The sequence below is a fragment of the Mytilus trossulus genome, chromosome 1 (genome assembly GCF_036588685.1).
Source record: "Mytilus trossulus isolate FHL-02 chromosome 1, PNRI_Mtr1.1.1.hap1, whole genome shotgun sequence".
NCBI lineage: Eukaryota > Metazoa > Mollusca > Bivalvia > Mytilida > Mytilidae > Mytilus > Mytilus trossulus.
Window position 1 is genome coordinate 89,791,760 of NC_086373.1, and position 23,233 is coordinate 89,814,992.

General features: G+C 31.1%; 1 protein-coding gene across 1 annotated transcript; it reads left to right on the forward strand.

The window, feature by feature from the left end:
* The first annotated feature begins 372 nt into the window (after window positions 1-372).
* Window positions 373-11,643, forward strand: LOC134703196 (deoxyribonuclease-1-like). The gene is made up of 9 exons (XM_063563461.1): window positions 373-396; window positions 1,154-1,357; window positions 2,174-2,262; window positions 4,263-4,340; window positions 6,431-6,540; window positions 7,006-7,115; window positions 9,026-9,186; window positions 11,063-11,159; window positions 11,590-11,643. The coding sequence occupies exons 1-9, from the start codon at window positions 391-393 to the stop codon at window positions 11,641-11,643; spliced, it is 909 nt and encodes a 302-aa protein (XP_063419531.1). The 5' UTR covers window positions 373-390.
* The last annotated feature ends 11,590 nt before the right edge of the window (window positions 11,644-23,233 follow it).

Genomic DNA, 23,233 nt, shown 5'->3' on the forward strand with positions numbered 1-23,233 from the left:
TGTTTGGCTTGATACATATTTTGATATGAGCGTCACTGATGAGTCTTATGTAGACGAAACGCGCGTCTGGCGAACTAAATTATAATCCTGGTACCTTTGATAACTATTAAGAACGTTTAAACAATATATTTTACATTGAATACTCTTATTTTGTTTCTTGTTGAAAAACAAAATCGTTTTTAAACATTGATAAACACGGAATTATTAACAATCTTTGATATGCTAGCGTCCCATTTGGAACAGCTGAGGTAAAAGAAAACTAGAATCTCTTATTAATATACTAAGTTTGTTCTAATTGTCCTTGAATATTTAATCAGAACACACCTACAGAGATAAAAGATTGGGTCGTGCCATAACCTCGTTAATTGGAACTATTCACCTGAAGTTACAATGAGGGTAAGGTTCTCAATTCCAATTGTAACTGATAATCGTATTGAACTTTCACATTACAATTCAACAAATGTCACTTGAATGTATTCAAATCTCATACGAATAGTGCACTTTAACATTTAATTTGAAGAAGTTGTGTAATGTTCTTTATTACATATTGGAAACGAGGATTGGTTGCCTGTGAGACAATTCAAAAACAGACAAAAGAAAATGAATTGAATATTAACACTTTTAAAATTGTCCGTAACGGTCAGTTTACAGCACAAAATATGATTGCAGTTGTGGAAATCTTTTATTTCTATGTAGCAACATCATATCATCACCTTCATAAAGGAGAATATTATATCATAAAGTTGATACGACATATCTGCAACTGCGTTCACTGTCTTTCCTGTCATAAATTGATGGATAGAGTATTGCTGTTTACAAGGAAGCTATTGGACCAACATGATCAAGGGTTCCTGGTAGTCGAGTTATCCATTCGAAAGTGTAACTGGCGCAATCATGATTTTGTTGATCGTAATGGAATATCTGTGCCACAGACGACAACGGACATGATACCGTTCATTGTTCAATACTTGTGATATCACTGAATGAGACTTAATACTGAACATGTACTTATCATGATCAAAACGACAGGTAAAAAATGTGAGAGCAGGATCATATTTTCCTTTTATACTTGAAGTCGATCATGCTATGTATATCCATCGGAATGCATTTACATGTTGTTACGTTTTTAATTACTGTTCTGATTATATTTCAGAAAATTCAATCGTTCAGCGCTTTAAATCTAGGCCTTCTGTTGTTTATTTTGACAATAGCAACACAGTTTCTTGATGGGGCAGCACAATCACTCGAACACAGAAGTCCTCGTTCCGGACACCCTATATTGGCAGGAGCATTCAACCTTAATCAGTTTAACCAAGATAAGATGAATGATCCTGAAGTCGCTAATTTCATAACACATGTTAGTATATAATAGTAAACTATATTTTCTTCATTTCAAACCACGGAACTAATTGAGATATCAAGTTTTAACAGAATTTAGATGGTATCTGTGAATATTGTTGGTATTATAAATAAATTCATCATAGTTACCTAGATTGAAATTTTACATTTGCGTCAGACGCGCGTTTTGTCTACCAAAGACTCATCAGTGACGCTCGAATAGAAAAACTGTTAAAACAGCAAAATAAAGTCTGAAATTGGAAGAGCATTGAGGAACAAGCATTCTTAAAGGTTTGCCAAATACAGTTAAAGTAATCTATTTCTGAGATAGAAAAGCCTTAGTATTTCAAAAATTCTAACTTTTATAAACAGATAATTTATAAATATGACCAAACCAATGATAATTTGTGTCAAAAAAGAAGTGCTGACTACTGGGCTTGTGATATAAGAACAGTTATGCGAACATAAAATGGTGGGATATACGTCAACGAAGATGCAATCTGACGACACAAATCAAAGAAGGACTTATAGACGACCACATACATTCTTCAACAATAGACACGCGTCTATAACACGTCCAACCTGTTATCACAATTGAGTTCCCAGAGAAATTCTTATTCTCACAATTCATATGTAGAATATTTGGTACTGTATACCATACTTTGACAAGTAAAATACACGAGGCAAATACATATTTGTTCATATCTTTAAATGATTCAAATAGATATTGTCCAGAAAATGTTCATCAGATACTATAAATAAAGACATCAGCGGGGAATTAGCAATGAAAACAGAATAACATTAATATGAAGCATATAATAGCTTTGTTTTACAGGTGATTACGCGATATGACTTGATTCTTATACAAGAGGTGACAGATCTTACAGGAAATGCTTTGAATGCACTATGGTCGATGGTAAACAGGCGAGTATTAGGTCGTTTCTTTTCAGTTTGAATTACATTCAATTATCCACTCTCTTGGTATTGTAAACATACAAGTACTGTTGAATGCGTGGTTTTCTCACATTTTTGTGATATAAAGACGACAAAACTTCTGTGACTCTTAATATCTTATGAATATTCCATACGCCTAGTTGTCAAAATGCGATTTCATCTGAGATCTTGACTGATTGATTGATTGATGGTTGCTGAATAAATGAAATAAAATGGTGAATGTGTCAAAGAGACAACAACCCGACCAAAGAAAAAACAACAGCAGAAGGTCACCAACAGGTCTTCAATGTAGCGAGAAATTCCTGCACCCGGAGGCGTCCTTCAGCTGGCCCCTAAACAAATATATACTAGTTCAGTGATAATGAACTCCATACTAATTTCCAAATTGTACACAAGAAACCAAATTAAAATAATACAAGACTAACAAAGGCCAGAGGCTCCTGACTTGGGACAGGCGCAAAAATGCAGCGGGGTTAAACATGTTTGTGAGATCTCAACCCCCCCCCTATACCTCTAGCCAATGTAGAAAAGTAAACGCATAACAATACGCACATTGAAATTCAGTTCAAGAGAAGTCTGAGTCTGATGTCAGATGATGTAACCAAAGAAAATAAACAAAATGACAATAATACATAACAACAGACTACTAGCAGTTGACTGACATAATTAAGCTCATCATAGATACCAGGACTAAATTTAGTTTAGCTCCAGACTTCAATAAAACTGACTGAAAGATTATGATTCCATCATATGAACATCAGGCACAACCCTTCCCGTTAGGGGTTTAGTATCATACCATCATAACATATATGAGAAGAACATAACCCGTGTCATGCCAACAACTGTTTTTTTTAATAAATGTGTTTAGTTCCGATGCAGAGACCCTATAAGTGAATCAATATTAACGCCAAAATATTCAATCTTTAATGACCTGACAACAGTATCGTAACTATATCCCTTCTTAATAAGTCTATTCAAAGGTTTTGTTAGTTTCTGAGGTGAATACTGACACCTTTGTGCTTTATAAAGAATATTTCCATAAAAAAAAATGGATGTGAAATACCTAAACGTATAAGAAGTCTGCATGTTGAGCTATATTTACGAATTATGTCCTTATACCGATGATATAATTTAGTAAATGTTTTGACTAGTTTGTGATATCGAAAACCCTGGTGTAATATTTTTCAGTAAATTTCTCTCGTTTAAATCTAAAACATTGTTACATACACGAGCGAATCGTACAAGTTGAGATATATAAACACCGTAAGATGGTGACAAGGGAACGTCACCATCTAAAAACGGATAATTAACGATAGGAAATGAAAAATCATCTCTTTTATCATAAATTTTAGTATTCCGCTTTCCGTTAGTGATATAGATATCAAGATCGAGGAAAAGGCAGTGATCATTGTTAGTAGTAGCTTTATTTAAAGTAAGTTCAACAGGATAAATTTCTTTAATATACATACTGAAGTCGTCATTATTGAGAGCCAAAATATCATCCAAATATCTAAAAGTATTATTAAATTATTATAAAATACACGTTAGTCTTACGAAGAGGAAAGTTCACAAAAATTAGGTTGTCGAGTGATTATTATTATACTTGTCAGCATATAAATAAGACGATATATCAGGGTTTTCTGTTCTGATCGGTCGTCCGGTCGAAGAGCTTATTGTTTCAGCCTCTATCCGTGTCGAAAAAGTTAAGATTCATATTGGTGACATTGTTTCAAATATTTGTAGGAAGACGGATTATTCATGTTTATTATCAAGGTATTTGGTTGTTTCAAACTAGTTGAAGGCCGTACATTCACCTATAATGGTTTACTTTTTTTTTTAATTGTTATTTTGGATGGAGAGTTGTCTCATTGGCACTCACACCGCATCTTCCTATATCTATAGCATTTTAAATTCATCAAAGTAACAATTTAACATTCGTGATGTAATTTAAATAATAACTTTCATTGTAGAACCGACAGCTATGGAATGATAGTTAGCGCCCCCGTCGGAAGAACCTCGTCTAAAGAACAATATGCTTATTTCTATAGGTATGTGTAACCGTTTTAAAAGGACTTAAAAGGCTCCTATTCGTAGTTTAAGAAAATCTTAATTTTTTTTTTAAATTCTTATCCCAGGCATTGATCAGTTACCTTAGCCGTTTTTGGCATATCTTTTTGGAATTTTCGGTCTTCAATGCTCTTCAACTTTGTACTTGTTTAGCTTTATAATTATTTAGATATGAGCGTCCACTGATGAGTCTTATGTAGTCGAAACACGAAACTGGCGTATGACATTTTAAGTCTGTTACCTTTGATAACTATTAACTGCAGTCTAAGAGCAGTAACCAACGCACAATTACGTGTTTTATACTAGAATATAGACATTAGTTAATAACCATCCCGGCTAACGAACTACTAAACTTATACATTAAATTATTATAATAACCTTTCAGTATATAATTTCTTGATTAAATTAAGCAGGAACGATCAAAGCCAATAACAAGCCTAAAGTAAATCTTTGATGAGATTGTTATTATATCAAACCAGATGATGGATACATTATACATGTTCCAAATCATGTTTGTTTAAACACTTTTGTTTTTCGTGATGTCAAGTTTGAAAAAAGGGGTTTTGGATTGTTGGATTGTCAGATTACAATTCGTATTGTACTAGATATTCTGCGATGTTCATTTAATAAAAATGGTGCATTTACAACAAAATATAAGTATCTTTAATAGTTATGCATTTTTTGTCCACTTTTATAATGCATTTGCAATATTTTACTTATGCATTTGCATACCAAATAATCATGGCAAATGATTTTTTTTCAATATTTGTATTTGCATTCCATATTGTACGCAAATTGTAGATATCGCTCTGATATATATGCACCAATTTATACAATTTGGTCTGCAAATAAAATATATATATAGCAAATACAATTAAGAAAACTGTATTTGCTTTAGTTATATAGGCAAAAGCATAGATAATGTATTGCAAAATGCAGCATGAACATTTGTTGTTGAGCTCTTTAATCATTTTCAATATTTCAGGGGTTTTTATTCTTTAGTTTCGTTACTGATATTACTGCTTATAAAACTATTTTTACTGCAAAGCTTATTCTTACTTTTCAATCTCAAATATGGTATGCAGTTACTACTGTGTTGACATAAATTATCATTGAAATGGTGATAATTATGAATTAACTATTAACAAGACTTTGAATTTTTGAAATACTAAGGCTTTTCTACTTCAGAAATAGATTACTGTAGCTGTATTTGACAAAACTTAAGAGATATTTGGTGCTCTTCATACTTTATTTGGCCTTTAAAAAAAATATTCGAGCGTCACTGATGAGTATTTTTTTTTAACGAAACGCACGTCTCGCTTTAATACAAAATTTTAATCATGGTGTTATGATGAGTGTTTTTACCTTAAAATACTGTAAGTGTGCCATACAAATTTAACCATCAGTTGTACCTATGTTCTAATTTTATAATATCGATAAAGAAGAAACCAATCAAGGTAAAAAAAAAAACCGAAGGGAGGAATCGTAGGAATCGCAGGAACTCCAAATGGAAAGAGACTTTGTTCGTAGACATTATAAGCGTCTTCTGATTTACATGCAGCGCACCATGGGAATCATCACTTATTACAAAAATATCATAGTCAGGAAAAGATTTTGAAATGAGGGATTTTGTTTTTTGACAATTTGTATTTTATGTCTTCCAGGTTTTATTGGTGAGATGACGTTTGTAGTGAACAAATAAAAATTCCGTTAGTAATCACATTGCCATCATAAAAATGTTGGTAACTGTTTTATGTTTGATTTCAAACCACTAATTGTAATGAAAAAAAAAAGAATATCAATGGTTCGTTTTCTCTATTATTTATGTCTTTAAGTCGTGGTTTTCTTATCAATTATAACATAATCATGAATATCAATTATAACATAGTTATGAATACAACAATAATAACAATCATGAATCCAATAAAAATAGCACAATCATGAATCCAACAAAAATAGCATAATCATGAATCCAATAATAATAACATAATCATGAATCCGATGATAATAGCATAATCGAGACAACAATAATAACATAAACATGCAACAAACACTCTTTTAATGTTTACAGGCTATTGACTCTTCAACTTGTAAATGAACATCTATTCGACGATAGTCTACACGACTGGTTTGAAAGTGACCCATACACCGCATTATTTGAAGTCAGACTAGCTTCATCACGTACGTTTTACCCGTTATATTGTTTTGTTAAAACTAATAAATTAACAAAATACTATTTATCTCCTCTATATGAATTAGTATAAAGCTGTTATGTGAAGCTGCCTTCTTATCTTAAAACTGTTTGTTTATAAAAAAAAAAAGAAAAAAAAAAGAAGGGTAAATAATGATAACAATGTCGTTTCATTATCTTCTATATTAGAACATTACGTTAAAACTTGTATGATATGACTTAAGGGGAAAGTTAAAAAAAGAATTCAAAACTATTATTTCAGTCATTTGCGCCATCCTATTACATTGGATAAAAATAATGTTGTTGAATACACATTTTTTTAATTTCATTAATATTGGGAAAAAAGCGAGACTTACTTCTAAATCTGTACCTTTGATTACAAGGCACATTTGCGACGAAGACTGGCTACAACACCCCTCATGTTAAAACAACAACTTCTTGTTGTTTTCTTTCAGATACCAAGTTTGCTGCAATAGGATTTCATGCTAACCCATTGGACGCTGTAAATGAAATGGGACATCTCCATGACGTGTATTATCAAACAATGAATACTTGGGGGGAAGTAGTACGTACTTTTTTTTACTAACTTTTCACTCACCAAAAACATATTGAATAAAGTATAGGCAATATAAAATTATAAAAAGTAGACATGGGTACATGCACAAACGTCAATAAAAAGACAAAACATCAAACAACGAGAACACGAAATGAACGCATCTGAACTTTATTATATGGAACTCTTCGAATGGCAACACATTGCCCAAATTTATTTAAACAAACATTCAACTTACTAAATAACAGTCCTACTATATTTCTTACGTTTCATCTACTTACCTTTGTTATAAGGTAAGTTGACATATGTTTAAATTTCATTAATCCATAAAGAATTTGGTTGCCGTCTGCTTTGCCAGATTTGTTTTTTGTTTATAATTGAGTTTTTTTGGAGTACATTTTGTTTTACCGAATTCGTATTTGGAACATTTTTTTTCTGAATTTCTTGTTTTCAATGCTCTTGAACTTCGTTTTGGATTAAGTCTTCCAATCATTTTGATTCGATCATCACTGATGTGTTTTACAGGGCCGAAACACGCGTTGAATATTTCAAATTATAAGCCTGGTATCTTCAACGAAATTTTAAACTACCTTAAAAGGAAAAGAATTACAGTGATTATCCAGTGATCTTTGGGGTATCACATTAGCAAAGACTAAAACCGTTTAACAAATTGCAGTTAGATTTCTACTCCAACTAACTTATCAACTGGTAAAATATTTTAGCAGATTGCTCGAGTGAAATGTTGTTAGTAAGAAGTGAGTGCTGTAAAATAAAAAGTAATACTTACCATCCAGAACCAGTTAGTTGATACCTTTTCAATTATTTCTAACAAAAATAATATCTTACTATAGCATGAGTCACTGAATAAAAAGGTATAATTTTGACATGGAAACTTCTATCATAAATAAATATTATAAATGAATAGTTCAAAACATTGTTTTGTAGGTGTATATTTTATAGCTTTGTCTTCTAAGAGAAAGTTATTGTGCAATTGTGATTCAAAAAATATTTTCTATACAAATTACTGATCTGCTGGCAATAAAGGGAAATAATTTACATTACTGATAATCATCAAAATTTTGTTCTGTCTTACAAATATCAAATTTCCCCTTTAATTTGTTTGTAACATTACTTCTGTGATTTCAACTTCATACTAATTTGGCATTTCATTTTTTTTTTATTCTAGTCGTATTGATGAATCTTTTGTAGGCAAAATCATAAGCCTAGTATGTATCATTGTTTAAATTTTTAGTGTACATTTGAACTCAATATAAATTATTTCCCTTTATTGCCAACAGATCAGTAATTTGTATAGAAAATGTTATTTGAATCACAATTGCACAATAACTTCATCTTAGAAGACAAAGCTATAAAATATACACCTACAAAACAATGTTTTGAACTATTCATTTATAATATTTATTTATGATAGAAGTGTCCATGTCAAAATTAGACCTTTTATTCAGTGACCCATACTATAGTTGGCTATTATTTTTGTTGGAAATGATTGAAAAGGTATCAACTAACTGGTTCTGGATGGTAAGTATTACTTTTTATTTTACAGCACTCACTTCTTACTAACAACATTTCACTTGAGCAATCTGCTAAAATATTTTACCAGTTGATCAGTTAGTTGGAGTAGAAATCTAACTGCAATTTGTTAAACTGTTTTAGTCTTTGCTAATGTGATACCCCAAAGGTCACTGGATAAGCACTGTAAAACATGTAGACACCACCGTAACATATAGCTAGATAAAAAAAAGTACACAGATACCAGGATCAATCCAAAAAACATTGAAAACTAAAACTTTAGCAACAACACGAACCCCAACTACTAATATATCAGGATTTTATTGTCCCGTATGTAGCCCTAAGCTTAACAAAAAAGACTTGTCAATCTTATTTTGCAATTTATCTTCTAGAACGCACTGACAATGGGTAACTTCTATGCTGATTGTGAATATGCCAATGCAATGGAACTGATGTCGAAACCAATTTATTACGATCGAGTTGACTACCATTGGTATATAGAATCGGAAGTCGACACAACTACCAATAGCACTACAGATTGTGCCTTTGACAGGTATGTTGTATATATTTTCCTAGTGTGTAAAATCTGGAAGGCAGGGTTCTGGTAAGGATAGTCAGGGTAAATGTTCTGTCACAAATCACTAAAAAGACTTATAAAGATCATCATGAAAATATTTTCCTCATGCAAAACTGTGATTCTTTGGATGGCTTCATTTTTATGCCTTTTGATTTTTCGCTCCTAACATTTTTTGTGGGTTTGGGATTTTCAAATGTTTAGGACACGAGCATCACCGAAGAGCCATGTATTGTCAAAAGGAGCATCGTGTGCAGAACAGTTTGTCCCGTCAATTACATTTTTTTAATTTACACGTAACTGCATTATTTGTAGCTTCTAGTTGCCACTAGCATAGACATATTGATTATTTTGAATAACCATGTTGGCTTGATGTTCGAAAAGCTTGTATTTTAAATATGATGTTATGACTCTCAAATGATTTGTGAAATTAATTTAATTCTCTATTTGCGTTTTAATGTAGCTTTAATTTTGTTTTAAATAAGGCTTCAGGTTAAGTTATAAACAAATGAGTTAATTTTTCATCTTCGTCTTTTAAAAGTTATGAAACTACCATAACTCAATATTCAGTTATCGAGGGAAGAAACGAGTAACCGGAAATATGCATCGACATACAAATCGTTTTTACTTTATTAATGTTTACGGACTAACATGTAAATACGTATTAACCTCGTCAGACGAAATATTCTGAATGTTATAAGGGACAATGAATCCATAAATATATTATTTTCTAATTCGAACAAGGTTAAACAGATGTGCATTTACACATCGTTGTAGAAATCAGTCAATATATTTTACAATCGGGTTCAAAAGGTACTAGTAATCACACAAAAAAATGTTTAGAAATGAAATACTTAACAAAGAATATCTGTTTTTATGGTTATACAACTTCATTAAAGTACTTTATCCATTCTTTCTTTTACTATTCTTTTCTTTTTTTCTGTTATAAATATCATGATGCTGACTCATTATATTTGTGTTAACGTTGATTATTATTTATCTTTTTTCCTTTTTCGTTTGCTTATGTTTTGGGTTTTCTTTTGTGTGTGAGCAAATCATTTTCAAACTTCTGTTAGTGTATGTTTTAGTCCATATTCTCGTGCAATATCGGCATAACCTCGGACCGTCCTCGGACATGCAGCGTATACATTTTGGAATTCCCAAGATATTTGAACTCAAGCAACTTATATCCTTTCTGGAGCATATTTGATCACTCCTAGTTTGATTTAAAGAGGTTTGTGTTTCAGTTGATTTCGCTTTCAGTACAAATGATCTGTTGCTCTATGAATTATAACCAAATATGGTTACCGTCGTTGATAATCTTGCATTTTCAGCATTGAAAACGCATTGTGTTATCCGGGTTTTTTTCAAGTTGAGTTCAATATGGTCACCAAAACTACAATTTACAAATGAGAGGACACCATCTTCATAGCGGAACGTCAGGTTAAAGGATTTGCTTTCTAAAAAACTGTTCACACACTAAAGGGTTCCAAATGAGAAGCTACAGAAGAAATTTGATCTACTATTACCCTTTAGTTCTCTTTGTATACAATCCTATACCATATAACAAATTTAGCCAAGTAGTACTACAATGATCTATTGTTACCATTGTGAATACACTCAACCTTTTCTTTTACTGCAATGTAAACTTTAATCATTTATTGCATTTTGCTTTTCACTTGTTTTGTTTTCGGTGTTTTGCTTTCCACTTGTTTTGTTTCCGCTTTTGATTGAAATAAGAGTATTTCTTATGTAGCCACTTTATCAGTAAAAAATCGTTCTGTTTATCGTACTTTTCTTGACCCCTTCGTCTTAAATACGAATGAGTTAGAACACATATTTGTTTTTGACACAGAATCATTGGATCTGGAATAACATTACAAATGGCAGTGATACCTGGTACATCTAATGTATTTCAATTCTCAAACAACCATCAACTTCCATATGAAAAGGTGAGAAAATGTTCTTATGCTTTATAAAATATATAAACTCCTTTAGTTATTATTTTCTAATTAGAAACGTTATTATATTCGTATTTCTGCAAACGTTCATTTGCATCGGTAACCGATACTGGATATAAGTGAAAAAAGTTATGAAACAATACCGAACTCCAATGGAAATTCAAATCGGAAAGTCCCGAGAAAAATGTCGAAATCAAAAGTTCAAACACATCAAACAAATGGATAACAACTGCCATATTTCTAATTTGGTACATTCATTTTCTTCTGTGGAAAATGGTTGTGTACTCTGGTTGTATAGCTTTATCCATTTTAGAGCAAAGCAAAACAGTGTTAAAAAGCATCTAAGTACTTTGTAAAAAATCTGATTTATCGTAAATAAAAAATGATAGATTGATTATTAATTTATACTTTAACATTTCAGTTGATGAATGTAACCGATAACTACCCAGTAGAAATACAATTAAATTTCTTTTAAAAGATTCTTAGTTTTTGTTATCTTTTGTTAATTTTGTATAATGATTCAAACTTTCAGAAACAAAACAATGGAATCTGGTGATTAAATGTAAATAAACTAGTTAAAAATGGGTATGCCAGATTCGCGTTTCGTTGACAAAAGACTCATTAGTGACGCAAAATCATCAAAGTTAAATACAAAATAAAGTTTGAAGTTGAAGTGCAATGCTGCATTGAGGATACACAATTCCGAAAGGTTTTGCCTAATCAAGCAATGGTCATATATTCCTGCTGTAAAAAATTCTAAGTATTTAAAAAAGATTATTTGTAAACAGTTAATTAATCATCATAAACAATGATAATTCATGTCAACACTTTACTGGTGATACCCTCGATGAGTAAACCTCCACCAGTAAAATTGAACAGTTCATCAAAACAAGTGTATTCTGTTGTATGCATTGAATAAATATCCAACGACACACAACTGATCATCTTTATAAATAAAATTGTACTTTAAATGATTGTGAATGATGGCATTCTCTACTGGCATTTTATCATAGATTAAATGTTAAATTTTATAGCATTTGGTTAATTGCTAAAATGTTATATGTATTTTTTCAATGTAATATGTGTCAATCTTAAAAGATGTGTTTATAAACAGACAACATTTCTATGGATACGATTTAACAATGTTTCTCGTTTGCTAACAAAATTATTCTCTCGATGGCTTGAAATGAATCTGGAAATCGATAATATGAAACTTAACTTAATGACAAAAAGAAATTTCTTTAATTTTGTATCCACTTGCAAAATTTTGCGAAGGAACATTCTAATTGCATACTTAGAATATACTTCTTACTTGACTATTGGCAACAAAAAACTCGATTACGAGGACAATATATCAATGAAAAACTAATTGAAGCTAATGAACTTCACATGTTTTAAGACCAGTGCCTCGACAGAGTAAATAAACTCATCATAGATAACAGGATTGAAATTTTATATTAACCCCAGACGCACGTTTCATGCACAAAAGACTCATCAGTGACACTTGAATAAAAAAATGTTAAATATGCCAATACAGAACGAAGTTGAGAAGCATTGAGGACCAAAGAGTCCTAAAAGTTTTGCCAAATACAGCTAAGGTAATTTATTCCTGAGGTAGAAAAGCCTTAGTATTTCAAAAATATAGTCTCCTTTTATGTATCAACGCCATCCAAATCCAGACTCAGTCAACATGTTAAAATTAGGATAGGATACAATCGGTATAATTAAAGTTTATACGATTTTTCTGAAATCTAAAGATATGAGACTGCGAAAACATGTAACCAATGAGTTCAAATACAAACATATCGTTTCGTTCAACTTATTTGTAATATTGACCGTAAAACTTATGTAATGTCGATTTAATTTGTACTTCCTTATTATTGTGTACGTACAGCGTTTTTTTAGGAGTATAATCTGATCAGAGGGTATGTTTTTCTCACGAATAGACCATAAAATTGAAACTGTTTGATAAATACAGTTAACTTGTGTCAGAAAAAAATATATACAGATAGAATGAATACTTTATTCAAATGATTATATATTTTGAAATGTATTAATATATAGATAGATGATAATTATAAAGATAGATGTATAATTAGTTATAATGGGAGTGTTTGTTGTCTCATATGCTTTTCTCCCTGACAAATGATACCGTAAAAAAAGTCGGAAATCCCTTAGGTGCTTCCCTGGCAACTTAGATTGACGTAACCTGGCAACGCCATGGCTTAAAATGAAAAAGACAAACAGACCAACATTAAAATTGAGAATGGAAATGGGGAATGTGTCAAAGAGACAACAACCCTACCAAAATAAAAAAAAAAAAAAAAAAAAAAAAAAAAAACACAACAGCAGAAGGTCACCAACAGGTCTTCAATATAGCGAGAAATTCCCGCACCCGGAGGCGTCCTTCAGCTGGCCCCTAAACAAATATATACTAGTTCAGTGATAATGAACGCCATACTAATTTCCAAATTGTACACAAGAAACTAAAATTTAAATAATACAAGACTAACAAAGGCCAGAGGCTCCTGACTTGGGACAGGCGCAAAAATGCGGCGGGGTTAAACATGTTTGTGAGATCTCAACCCTCCCCCTATACCTCTAACCAGTGTAGAAAAGTAAAAGCATAACAATACGCACATTAAAATTCAGTTCAAGAGAAGTCCGAGTCTGATGTCAGAAGATGTAACCAAAGAAAATAAACAAAATGACAATAATACATAAATAACAACAGACTACTAGCAGTTAACTGACATGCCAGCTCCAGACTTCAATTAAACTGACTGAAAGATTATGATTTCATCATATGAACATCAGGCACAATCCTTCCCGTAAGGGGTTTAGTATCATTCCATCATAACATATATGAGAAGAACATAACCCGTGTCATGCCAACAACTGTTTTTAGAATAAATGTGTTTAGTTCCGACGCAAAGACCTTATCAGTGACTCAATATTAACGCCAAAATATGCAATCTTTAATGACTTGACAACAGTATCGTAATTATATCCCTTCTTAATAAGTCTATTCAAAGGTTTTGTAAGTTTATGAGGTGAATACTGACACCTTTGTGCTTTATAAAGAATATTTCCATAAAAAATTGGATGTGAAATACCTGAACGTATAAAAAGTCTGCATGTTGAGCTATATTTACGAATGATGTCTTTATACCGATGATAAAATTTAGTAAATGTTTTGACTAGTTTGTGATATCGAAAACCCTGGTGTAATAATTTTTCAGTAATACATAAATTTCTCTCGTTAAAATCTAAAACATTGTTACATACACGAGCGAATCGTACAAGTTGAGATATATAAACACCGTAAGATGGTGACAAGGGAACGTCACCATCTAAAAACGGATAATTAACGATAGGAAATGAAAAATCATCCCTTTTATCATAAATTTTAGTATTCAGCTTTCCGTTAGTGATATAGATATCAAGATCGAGGAAAGGGCAGTGGTCATTGTTAGTATTAGCTTTATTTAAAGTGAGTTCACCAGGATAAATTTCATTAATATACATACTGAAGTCGTCATTATTGAGAGCCAAAATATCATCCAAATATCTAAAAGTATTATTAAATTTGTTTATCAGATGTTGTTTTGATGGGTCTTTGCTTATTTTTGTCATAAATTGTAACTCGTAACAATACAAAAAGAGGTCCGCAATAAGTGGTGCACAGTTAGTCCCCATTGGAATTCCGATAATCTGACGATATACGGAATCCCCAAAGCGAACAAAAATGTTATCTAGTAAAAATTCAAGGGCATATATAGTATCAAAGCATGTCCAATTAACATAGTTTTTTTGTTTATTGCTACTAAAAAATGACCTAAAAGAGCTTGAACATATATATTCACATTCTGATTTTTTGAATGCCCATTTAATTAGGTGTGTGAATTTTTTCTTAATGAGAATGTGAGGCAATGTGGTATACAGGGTAGAAAAATCAAAACTTTGAACAGATTCAAAATCACCAATATAAGCATGCAATTTATCAAGTACTTCCAACGAGTTCTTGACACTCCAAAAGTAATTTATTCCACTATTTTCGAAGGCCTTATTTGAACAATTTATTATAAGGTTTTTAATTGTACCAAGTGTGCTGGTAAGAATAATAGACAATTTAGTAGTTGAACAATGGCTTGAAGACGAAATAAATCTATATTTGTAAGGGGTTTTGTGTAGCTTCGGAAGCCAATACATAGTTGGAACTTTCATTGTATTTGGCTCTGCTTGTAAAGCGGTGGCTAAAAGTTTATGTTTGTTACAGATTTCGTTTTCTGAAAATGGAGTCAGTTGGAATGTTGGTGAATTGGTGATTTCCTTTTTCAGAACCTCGATGTAAAATTTACGTCAAACAATAATAATATTATTAGTACACATGACACAACATAGAAAACTAAAGAATAAGCAATACAAACCCCATATTGTTCAAAATAAAAAAAATAAAAGAAATAGGAAGTTAAGAATTAGGGATTTTAAACTCTCACGTTTTCCATATATTTTTAAGTCGTCCATATGTGTCAATATCGAAAAAAATAATCATGATTTGAAGAAGAAATTGTTTTTTAATATCAATTTCACTGGTATATATGAAATGTCAGCACTCACTAAATGCTGGTTACTGATTAACAGGACATCATCAACATAACTGAAAAAATAGAAATCATGACCAGGTATTTATGTCTTTGGCAACGTTTTGTATTATAACTTCTTCATATGATTTCAAAGCAAATTAGTCAGTAGCAGTGCACAATACATACCTAGACTCTCTAAAATTGTCAATCCACCAAATCCAACAAATATGTTTCATAATATTATCTTCGTAAGTAAGTGTAAGTGATTTTGAAATACTTATGGTTCTTTACAAAGAACAACTTTCCAAGACGATAAAACAATTCTACGATTCCCGCTTTCAAGAAAAGTAATATTACTTATACGACGTGTTCAATCTTTCATAGGCCATGGGGTATAGTAGTGCAAGTCGAAGGTACATCTAAAGATTTTTTTACTGCAAAATTGTAAGCACTGAATTTGTGAAAGCCGAAAGATAACAAAGGGACTTTCAAAATCATAAGTCGAAAATAAACTGACAATGCCATGGCTAAACTAGAACAAAACAAACAGTCAAACAACAGTACACAAAACACAACAAAACTAGGGGTGATTTCTGTTACTCCTGTAAATCACTTACATTGAAGATTTCGCAGTAGATTTTTAGAATTTGTCAGAATACATATAAATCTGACACTGCTGTGTAAATATTCCTCATTATAGTTTTTCTGAAAGTCATAATTTACTATAGAAAAAACTAGAAGATAGAATTTTGAACGATTTGTACTCGAACATCTTGACGATTCGGTGACATAGCGTTCTTTACCTTATGTTTATGTATCCTGGATATAGACAGGAGATTAGATTTCGGTATTTTTTGTGATTTTACTTTTGAGTTTGCAATTTTATTACCGACTTCCATTTAGAATTTTCTCTGAAGTTAGGTATTTTTGTTATTTTCTTTTATACGTATTACTTTGGAAACATTTTGTTGTGAACTTTCAATGAAGGAACTGCGTATACTCCTGAGAACGAAGACCACGTTGGTATCTATCTTACTTTGACTATTTTTATATTCTATTTTGATTGCTTACCTGGAACTGTCTGGTACTCGTTCAAGTAGCAGCAACTTTAAAGACATAAATTGACTTTACAATTGGTGCAGTTTGTAGAACAAGGACAATATAATCGGAAAACATTATTTTTCCCCATAAATTGCACCGATTGTAATCTTGATTTTATTTATTGTAGTTGCTCTAACTTGACCTAGTAATAGAATTTCCTACCTCAATGTTGAAAGTTAACCTGTCGAAAATTATATACTCCGGAGTCAAAAGTTTATTGCCCCTTTTATCTTTTCCTATTTACTCGAAGAACAAAATATGCCTTTTACATGTAAAATTTTACGTTTGATGTTTAGTTGAAGAAAATTGATTATTAAGAAATTATATGTGTTATTGCAAATATGCATTATTCAACATTCATTCAGTTATATTTAGTTGTCTTTCAGTTGCAGTTGTTGTAATTGCAACACATGTTCTATTAACGGGGTAATTAATAAAAGACATTTGCATATGTCAAGTGGCTATGTCCTTTAATATGCTTATCAAAAACTAACTTTGCCAACCTTTTTTTTATGTAGATTGACTCATCATCTAGAAACCTAGATGGCCGACATGACTTAAAAAAGAACAAAAGGGTAAAACACAAATTTTGTCTACAAGTTTGAAAACTGTTCCTTTAGAATTCGTTATGGTTGTTATTTAACTTTTGATTTTTCTATTTGATTACGGAGTTTCCGTTTTGAATTTTACTCGTTTTAATTTGTGATTTTCCTTTTATACGTTTACTTTTGAAATTGTTTGTTGTTATTATACTACCAATTCAAGAACTGCGTTCCCTTTTGAGAACCAAGAAAACGTAAATATATGTCCCTCTCCATTTTTTATTTGACAGGTTTCCGGTCCGTTTCTGTGTGTGTTACATTTCAGTGTTATGTCGTTGTTCTCCTCTTATATTTAATGCGTTTCCCTCGGTTTCAGTTTGTTACCCCGATTTTATTTTTTTTGTCCATGGATTTCTGAGTTTTGAACAGCGGTATACTACTGTTGCCTTTATTTACCAAGGACATTCTGGTACTTGCAACTAAAAGACGTAAATCAACTGTACAATCGGTGCAGTTTGTAGAGCAAGAGCAATATAATTAAAAAGCGTTAATTTTCCCAATAAATTGCAAGTTAATAGGTTACCAGTCGAAAAATATTAAAAAAAAATCAAAAGTGTATTACCCTTTTTATCTATTCCCATTTACTCGAGAGAGAAAAATGCGTTTAGAATGAAGAAACATGTAAGATGTAGTGTTTGATGTTTATGTGAAGAAAATATTAAGAAATTATGTGTAATTGCAACTCTGCATTTTTGAACATTCCTTGAGATATATTTAGTTGTTTTTCAGTAGCAGTTGTTGAAATTGCAACACATGTCCTATTAACGATGTAATTATTAAACACATTTGCATATTAAAAGTGGCAACGTCCTTTAATAATATGCTAATAGAAAACGAACTCTGCCCACGTTTTTGATGTAGATTTACTCAGTATATAATAAGGTCTAGCATGCCTCCATTTAATCAAGATTTACTTATCATCTAGAAACAAGAGGTGAGTGTGTAGCTTGTTCCTTGAATATTCGTCTTTATCTATTTTTATATGTTTTACTCATCATATAGATCAAATTTAAAACTTGTTTTTCGAAAGAAATGTATCTATCTTTAAACAATTTTCACTTGAGAAGTGCCATATGTAAAATTAGAAACAGTGCACACTGAAAATAGAAAGAGATGGGTATAAAACATTATATATAGAAAGAGATCAAAGGGTTTGTAAGAAATGTACTTTTAATCTGGTTGAAGATGAATAACATTTTATAACTAGTTGTCCAGCATACAAAAATGATAGGGAGATATTTTTTAAGGAGATAAACTGTATTTGTCCTAATTTTATACATCTTTCAAATGAGGCAAAATTTGTTTGTTTATTTACTAATGAAAATTTATCTGTACTTAAATATTTAGGGAGCTATATTATTACATGTCTAGTTGTTAGACGAAATGTTAATTAATGTATGTAATAACAATGACAATTGTAATGATTCTATGGTTCTGACCCTGCCTGAAATTAAATGTGTATAATTTTTTTATAGAATGAAGATAATAACATCTGTCTGCACTTCTTTTAATGTTTCAAATCATGATGTATTGTTTAGTGTACATGTTATGCTGCCTATCAATGGCCCTTGGTCGGAATAATAAATATTCTTTTTCTTATATTCTTATTCTTATAGATTAAATCAAATTAACCGTTTGAAGGCAGACTACTGGTAATTTTATATTACCACACGTGTGTGTTATTGTTAATTTCAGTCTTTACATCGGAACTTACTATTGTCAATATATATTTTTGAAAGATATTGTGATGAAAATTTGACATGATATCGGAATGTGTTAAAGGAAGTGCCAAAAAAGCAGAGGCATTTATGGTCGGATTGTTCACTAATTTAGTGTTGAAAGACAAATTATTTTATGAGGTATATTATATCATAACTCTGTCTTTAGTTGTTTTAAAGCAAATTTCAGGGAAAAAATTAATACTTGTATTTATATCATCCACAAATAATAACGCTCATTGAAAAATATATGTGAAAATTTAGATTTTATTGATACCCAGTTGATTAAAAATCCAACAAGAAAAGAAAGTGATTCACGGAGAGAGAAAAAACAGAAGCAAATATTATTCAGGACTATTATTATCAAATAAATGAAATTGCTTGGCTTTTAATTGATAGCTTTACGGTATGTATATTGCTCGTTGTTTAAGTCCATACGGTGAACTGAAGTTAACTACATTCATGTCTGTTTGAACTCCGTTGAAAAGTTGTTTCATTTGGAATTGGTTTTAGTACATTTTTAAGAAAAGGTTAACTGTTGATAGCATAGTAATATTATAAAATATTCTTATCTCTTACAAAAAGTAAAATAACAAAAATACCGAACTCAGAGGAAAATTCAAAACGGAAAGTCCGTAATCAAATGACAAAATAAAAAGCTCAAACACACCAAATGGGTTGGAAACATCTGTCATATTCCTGACTTAGAACAGGCATTAAAATACAAGTGAGGGATTTAGCTAGGTGTACAGTTAGTTTTAATCTATATTTTTCAACATAAGAAAATGCCTGTCTAACGTCATATGAAAGCAGTTGTCCTTGCGTTTGAAGTGTGAGCTTTTGATTTTACCATTTGATCAGGGTTTTTTCGTTTTGAATTTTCATTAGAGTTCAGTATTTTTGAGATTTCACTTTTTCTTATGAAGGAAAAAAAAAGGATTAAACCTGGTTTTCTAGTTGCTAGGTAAAGCTCTGTATGGCAGTCGCATAAAATTCCATTATATTGACAACAATGTTTAGGCAAATCAAACAATTAAGTCAATAGTTATAAAATGTCAAAATACGAGGAACAGCAGTCAACATTGTGTCATTATCTCAAAGAGAGGCGCACATAGGAATTGGTGAAGAAAGTCTTTCCTCCAAACTCAACTAAAAATGTCAACTCCATCAAACTCATCACTTGCGTTTTTGTGTAACATGTTTTTTCCCTTTTTGTTCACTATTTTAAAACAAAATATGCCGTATGGTATCACAAAGAAACTTAAAGCGTATGCTACGATTTTTAGGTTGAAAAATATTGTGAATTATTTCTTTTTCAAAATGACAGTTGCAAAATCAAGTGTTTTGTTGGAACTCATTTCAGTGAAAGATCGAAATTAAAAATTAATCTAGGATTTCTTTACATTTTTTTGTATTCAACATACGGTTGATATCCTACGCGAGTAAACAGTTTCACAGTATTTCTGAAGACACTCGTCTAATGTGGACAGAGTATTTGTCAATCAAATGTAAATTTACAAAAATACTGAACTCCGAGGAAAATTCAAAAAAGGAAAGTTCCTGATTAAATGGCAAAATCAAAAGCTGATACACATCAAACGAATTGATAACTAATGTCATATTCCTGACATGGTACAGGCCTTTTGACATCAAAATGGACATTTCATTCGTGGAACATACATAATCAGCCTATAATATACCGTGGTTTGTACGGATTTTATGAAGCTAAGGTATCCAATACAAACCAGGTAAGTCCTCCGGTTTGCTGTCCAATGTAATTTTTATGGAAGCGATAAAGGACTTTTGATTTGCCAAAATTTCATTCTTGATAAACCATATGGTTTTGTATGTGGAGTCCCTGACTGCATTTTTAGTCCTAATTGCATTACAAGACACTTTAGAACACTTTTTTGAAGTACAATTAACATACAAAACTATAAAATCATGATAGTGTCATTTATTCAATATAAGGCAAAATTGTTTATGAACGTTTTTGTTAAGAAGCTATTTGTTATTTGTTTGGATTTCCAACATGATTCTATGCCAATTTGTGTTCAAAGTTACAAGGATCCCTTTTTTTAAAGGCTTATGTTTTATATATCTTGTATGGCTTTAATTGTTTCACTGTAGAGTTATATATTTTATTTTGCTTTGTCAACAGAAAGTTATATAAGTATAGAAAAAAGTCATATCACAAAAATACTGAACTGCGAGGAAAATTAAAAACGGAAAGTCCCTAATCAAATGGCAAAATCAAAAGCTCGAATACATCAAACGAATTGATAACATCTGTCATATTCCTCATTTTGTACAGGCATTTTCATATGAAGACAATGGTGGATTGAACCTGATTTTATAGCTGGCTTAACCTCTCACTTGTATTACAGTTGCATTAAATTCCGTTATATTTACAACGTTGCGTGAACTAAACAAACATACATGATAGGTAAACAAGTCAGAAATAGGGGTACAGACGCCAACATTGTGTTATAATCTTAATCACAATAAAAAGAGACAAATATTTAACAAAGAAACACGAAAAGGCATATATCAAATTTAACAAGCTAATTCATTGCTCTTGTACAATATGTCCATAAGAACAATTTTTAGTTTAAATGTGTGATATGGAATTTGAGTTTAAGCTATGTGTATGCATTCTAATTAATGTATGTGTTGAAGTTTTGTTTTGTTGAAGAGTTCATTTGAAGTTTTGATCATCAACAAACTCAAATGGTTTAGAATATTCATATATCATTCCTATTATATTCTAAATAATATACAAAGAGAAGATTTTTGCAATTCATGTAATCCAAACATATTTTTTTTGCCGTTGTTAAGTTATGTGTTGAGAACAATGAAGCGTAAATATTGCTTTCATTTTGCAATTTTGTTTATTCAAAATAAAACATTAAATTGTATTTATTTAGGCAAGTTAAAAAAAAAACAGTTTGCGTTATCTTACTTATTTGGTGATTGTACACTTGTAGTCAAGCCTAGTTTTCATAGCCTTTCAATACCGTCATTGTCATGATAATAATAAAAACACGTTTAATAATTTCTTGCGTCCAAAGCACTTTTCTGGATTCTCCTTCATCAGGAACGCTCAAAGCCAAACATTTGAAATCCGAAGATGTACAAGTACCGAAACCGTTGAAAGTTATATGTCAAACATACCTGAAATAAAAAAAACTTTGCCTGGGGGAGTTGAAACCTTAGTTTTTATTAATTTCAAAATTTATAAAAGGATAATTTAAGTAAAGTTTGTTAAATCATGTTTAATATTTCGTGATCATGAATTATCACACTAAAAAAAATCATGATAATTGTTTGGACTGGTAAAAATAAAAATAATTGTATAAAAGTTCAACATTACATAGTTGTGACAAAAGTAAATCACTGTGTGTGATGTCTTGTGCAATCTGTTCGTTAAAGTTCTACGGTTTGCATGTTATGTCGACTGTTATATTAATTGTTTGTGCGTTTCTCTGTGATGAGTGTTCTTGCGTGTATTTGTGCTGTTTTTCTGTCACGTAGTGTTGTTATTTAAGTGATATGTTTAAACATTGCCGTATAAGCGGGAGGTTCGGCTAGCCATACAACTGGGTTCAACTTAACATTTATTCTAAAAAAAGAAGTGAAGAATATGGCAGTTTTTATCAAATAGTTCGTTTTTATGAACTAGGAAGTTGGCGTTTGTTATTGTTGCACTTCAGTGTTCCTGATGTTACTTTGTTTTCCTTTGAAAGTTTCCCTCTGTTTTAATTTTTAACTCGGATTTGTAGTCTCTCGATCTATTTATGACCTTTTAACAGCGTTTAACTACTGTTACCTTAATTTATAACAGATGCATTACTACTGATACAACAAAGTCTATTGTTTGGTGGGTATTTTTTGTATCCGCAAAAAAAAGTATTGTTAATCTTAAAACATTAAACGTTTGATATTTATAAAAACGTTCAATTTTAAAAGTGTTTGTTTTTGTATAACTGCATTAATGTATCTCGTTATTAACCTTAAAACAATTTTTTTTAACAGATTTGTGTGTTCTTTTTAACGCA

Bases quoted from the DNA above. Each gene is read 5' to 3' on its own strand.
- LOC134703196 (XM_063563461.1), top strand. The intron at 7,116-9,025 runs GTACGTACTTTT...TTTATCTTCTAG, and splicing joins TGAATACTTGGGGGGAAGTA to AACGCACTGACAATGGGTAA. The intron at 11,160-11,589 runs GTGAGAAAATGT...TTAACATTTCAG, and splicing joins ATCAACTTCCATATGAAAAG to TTGATGAATGTAACCGATAA.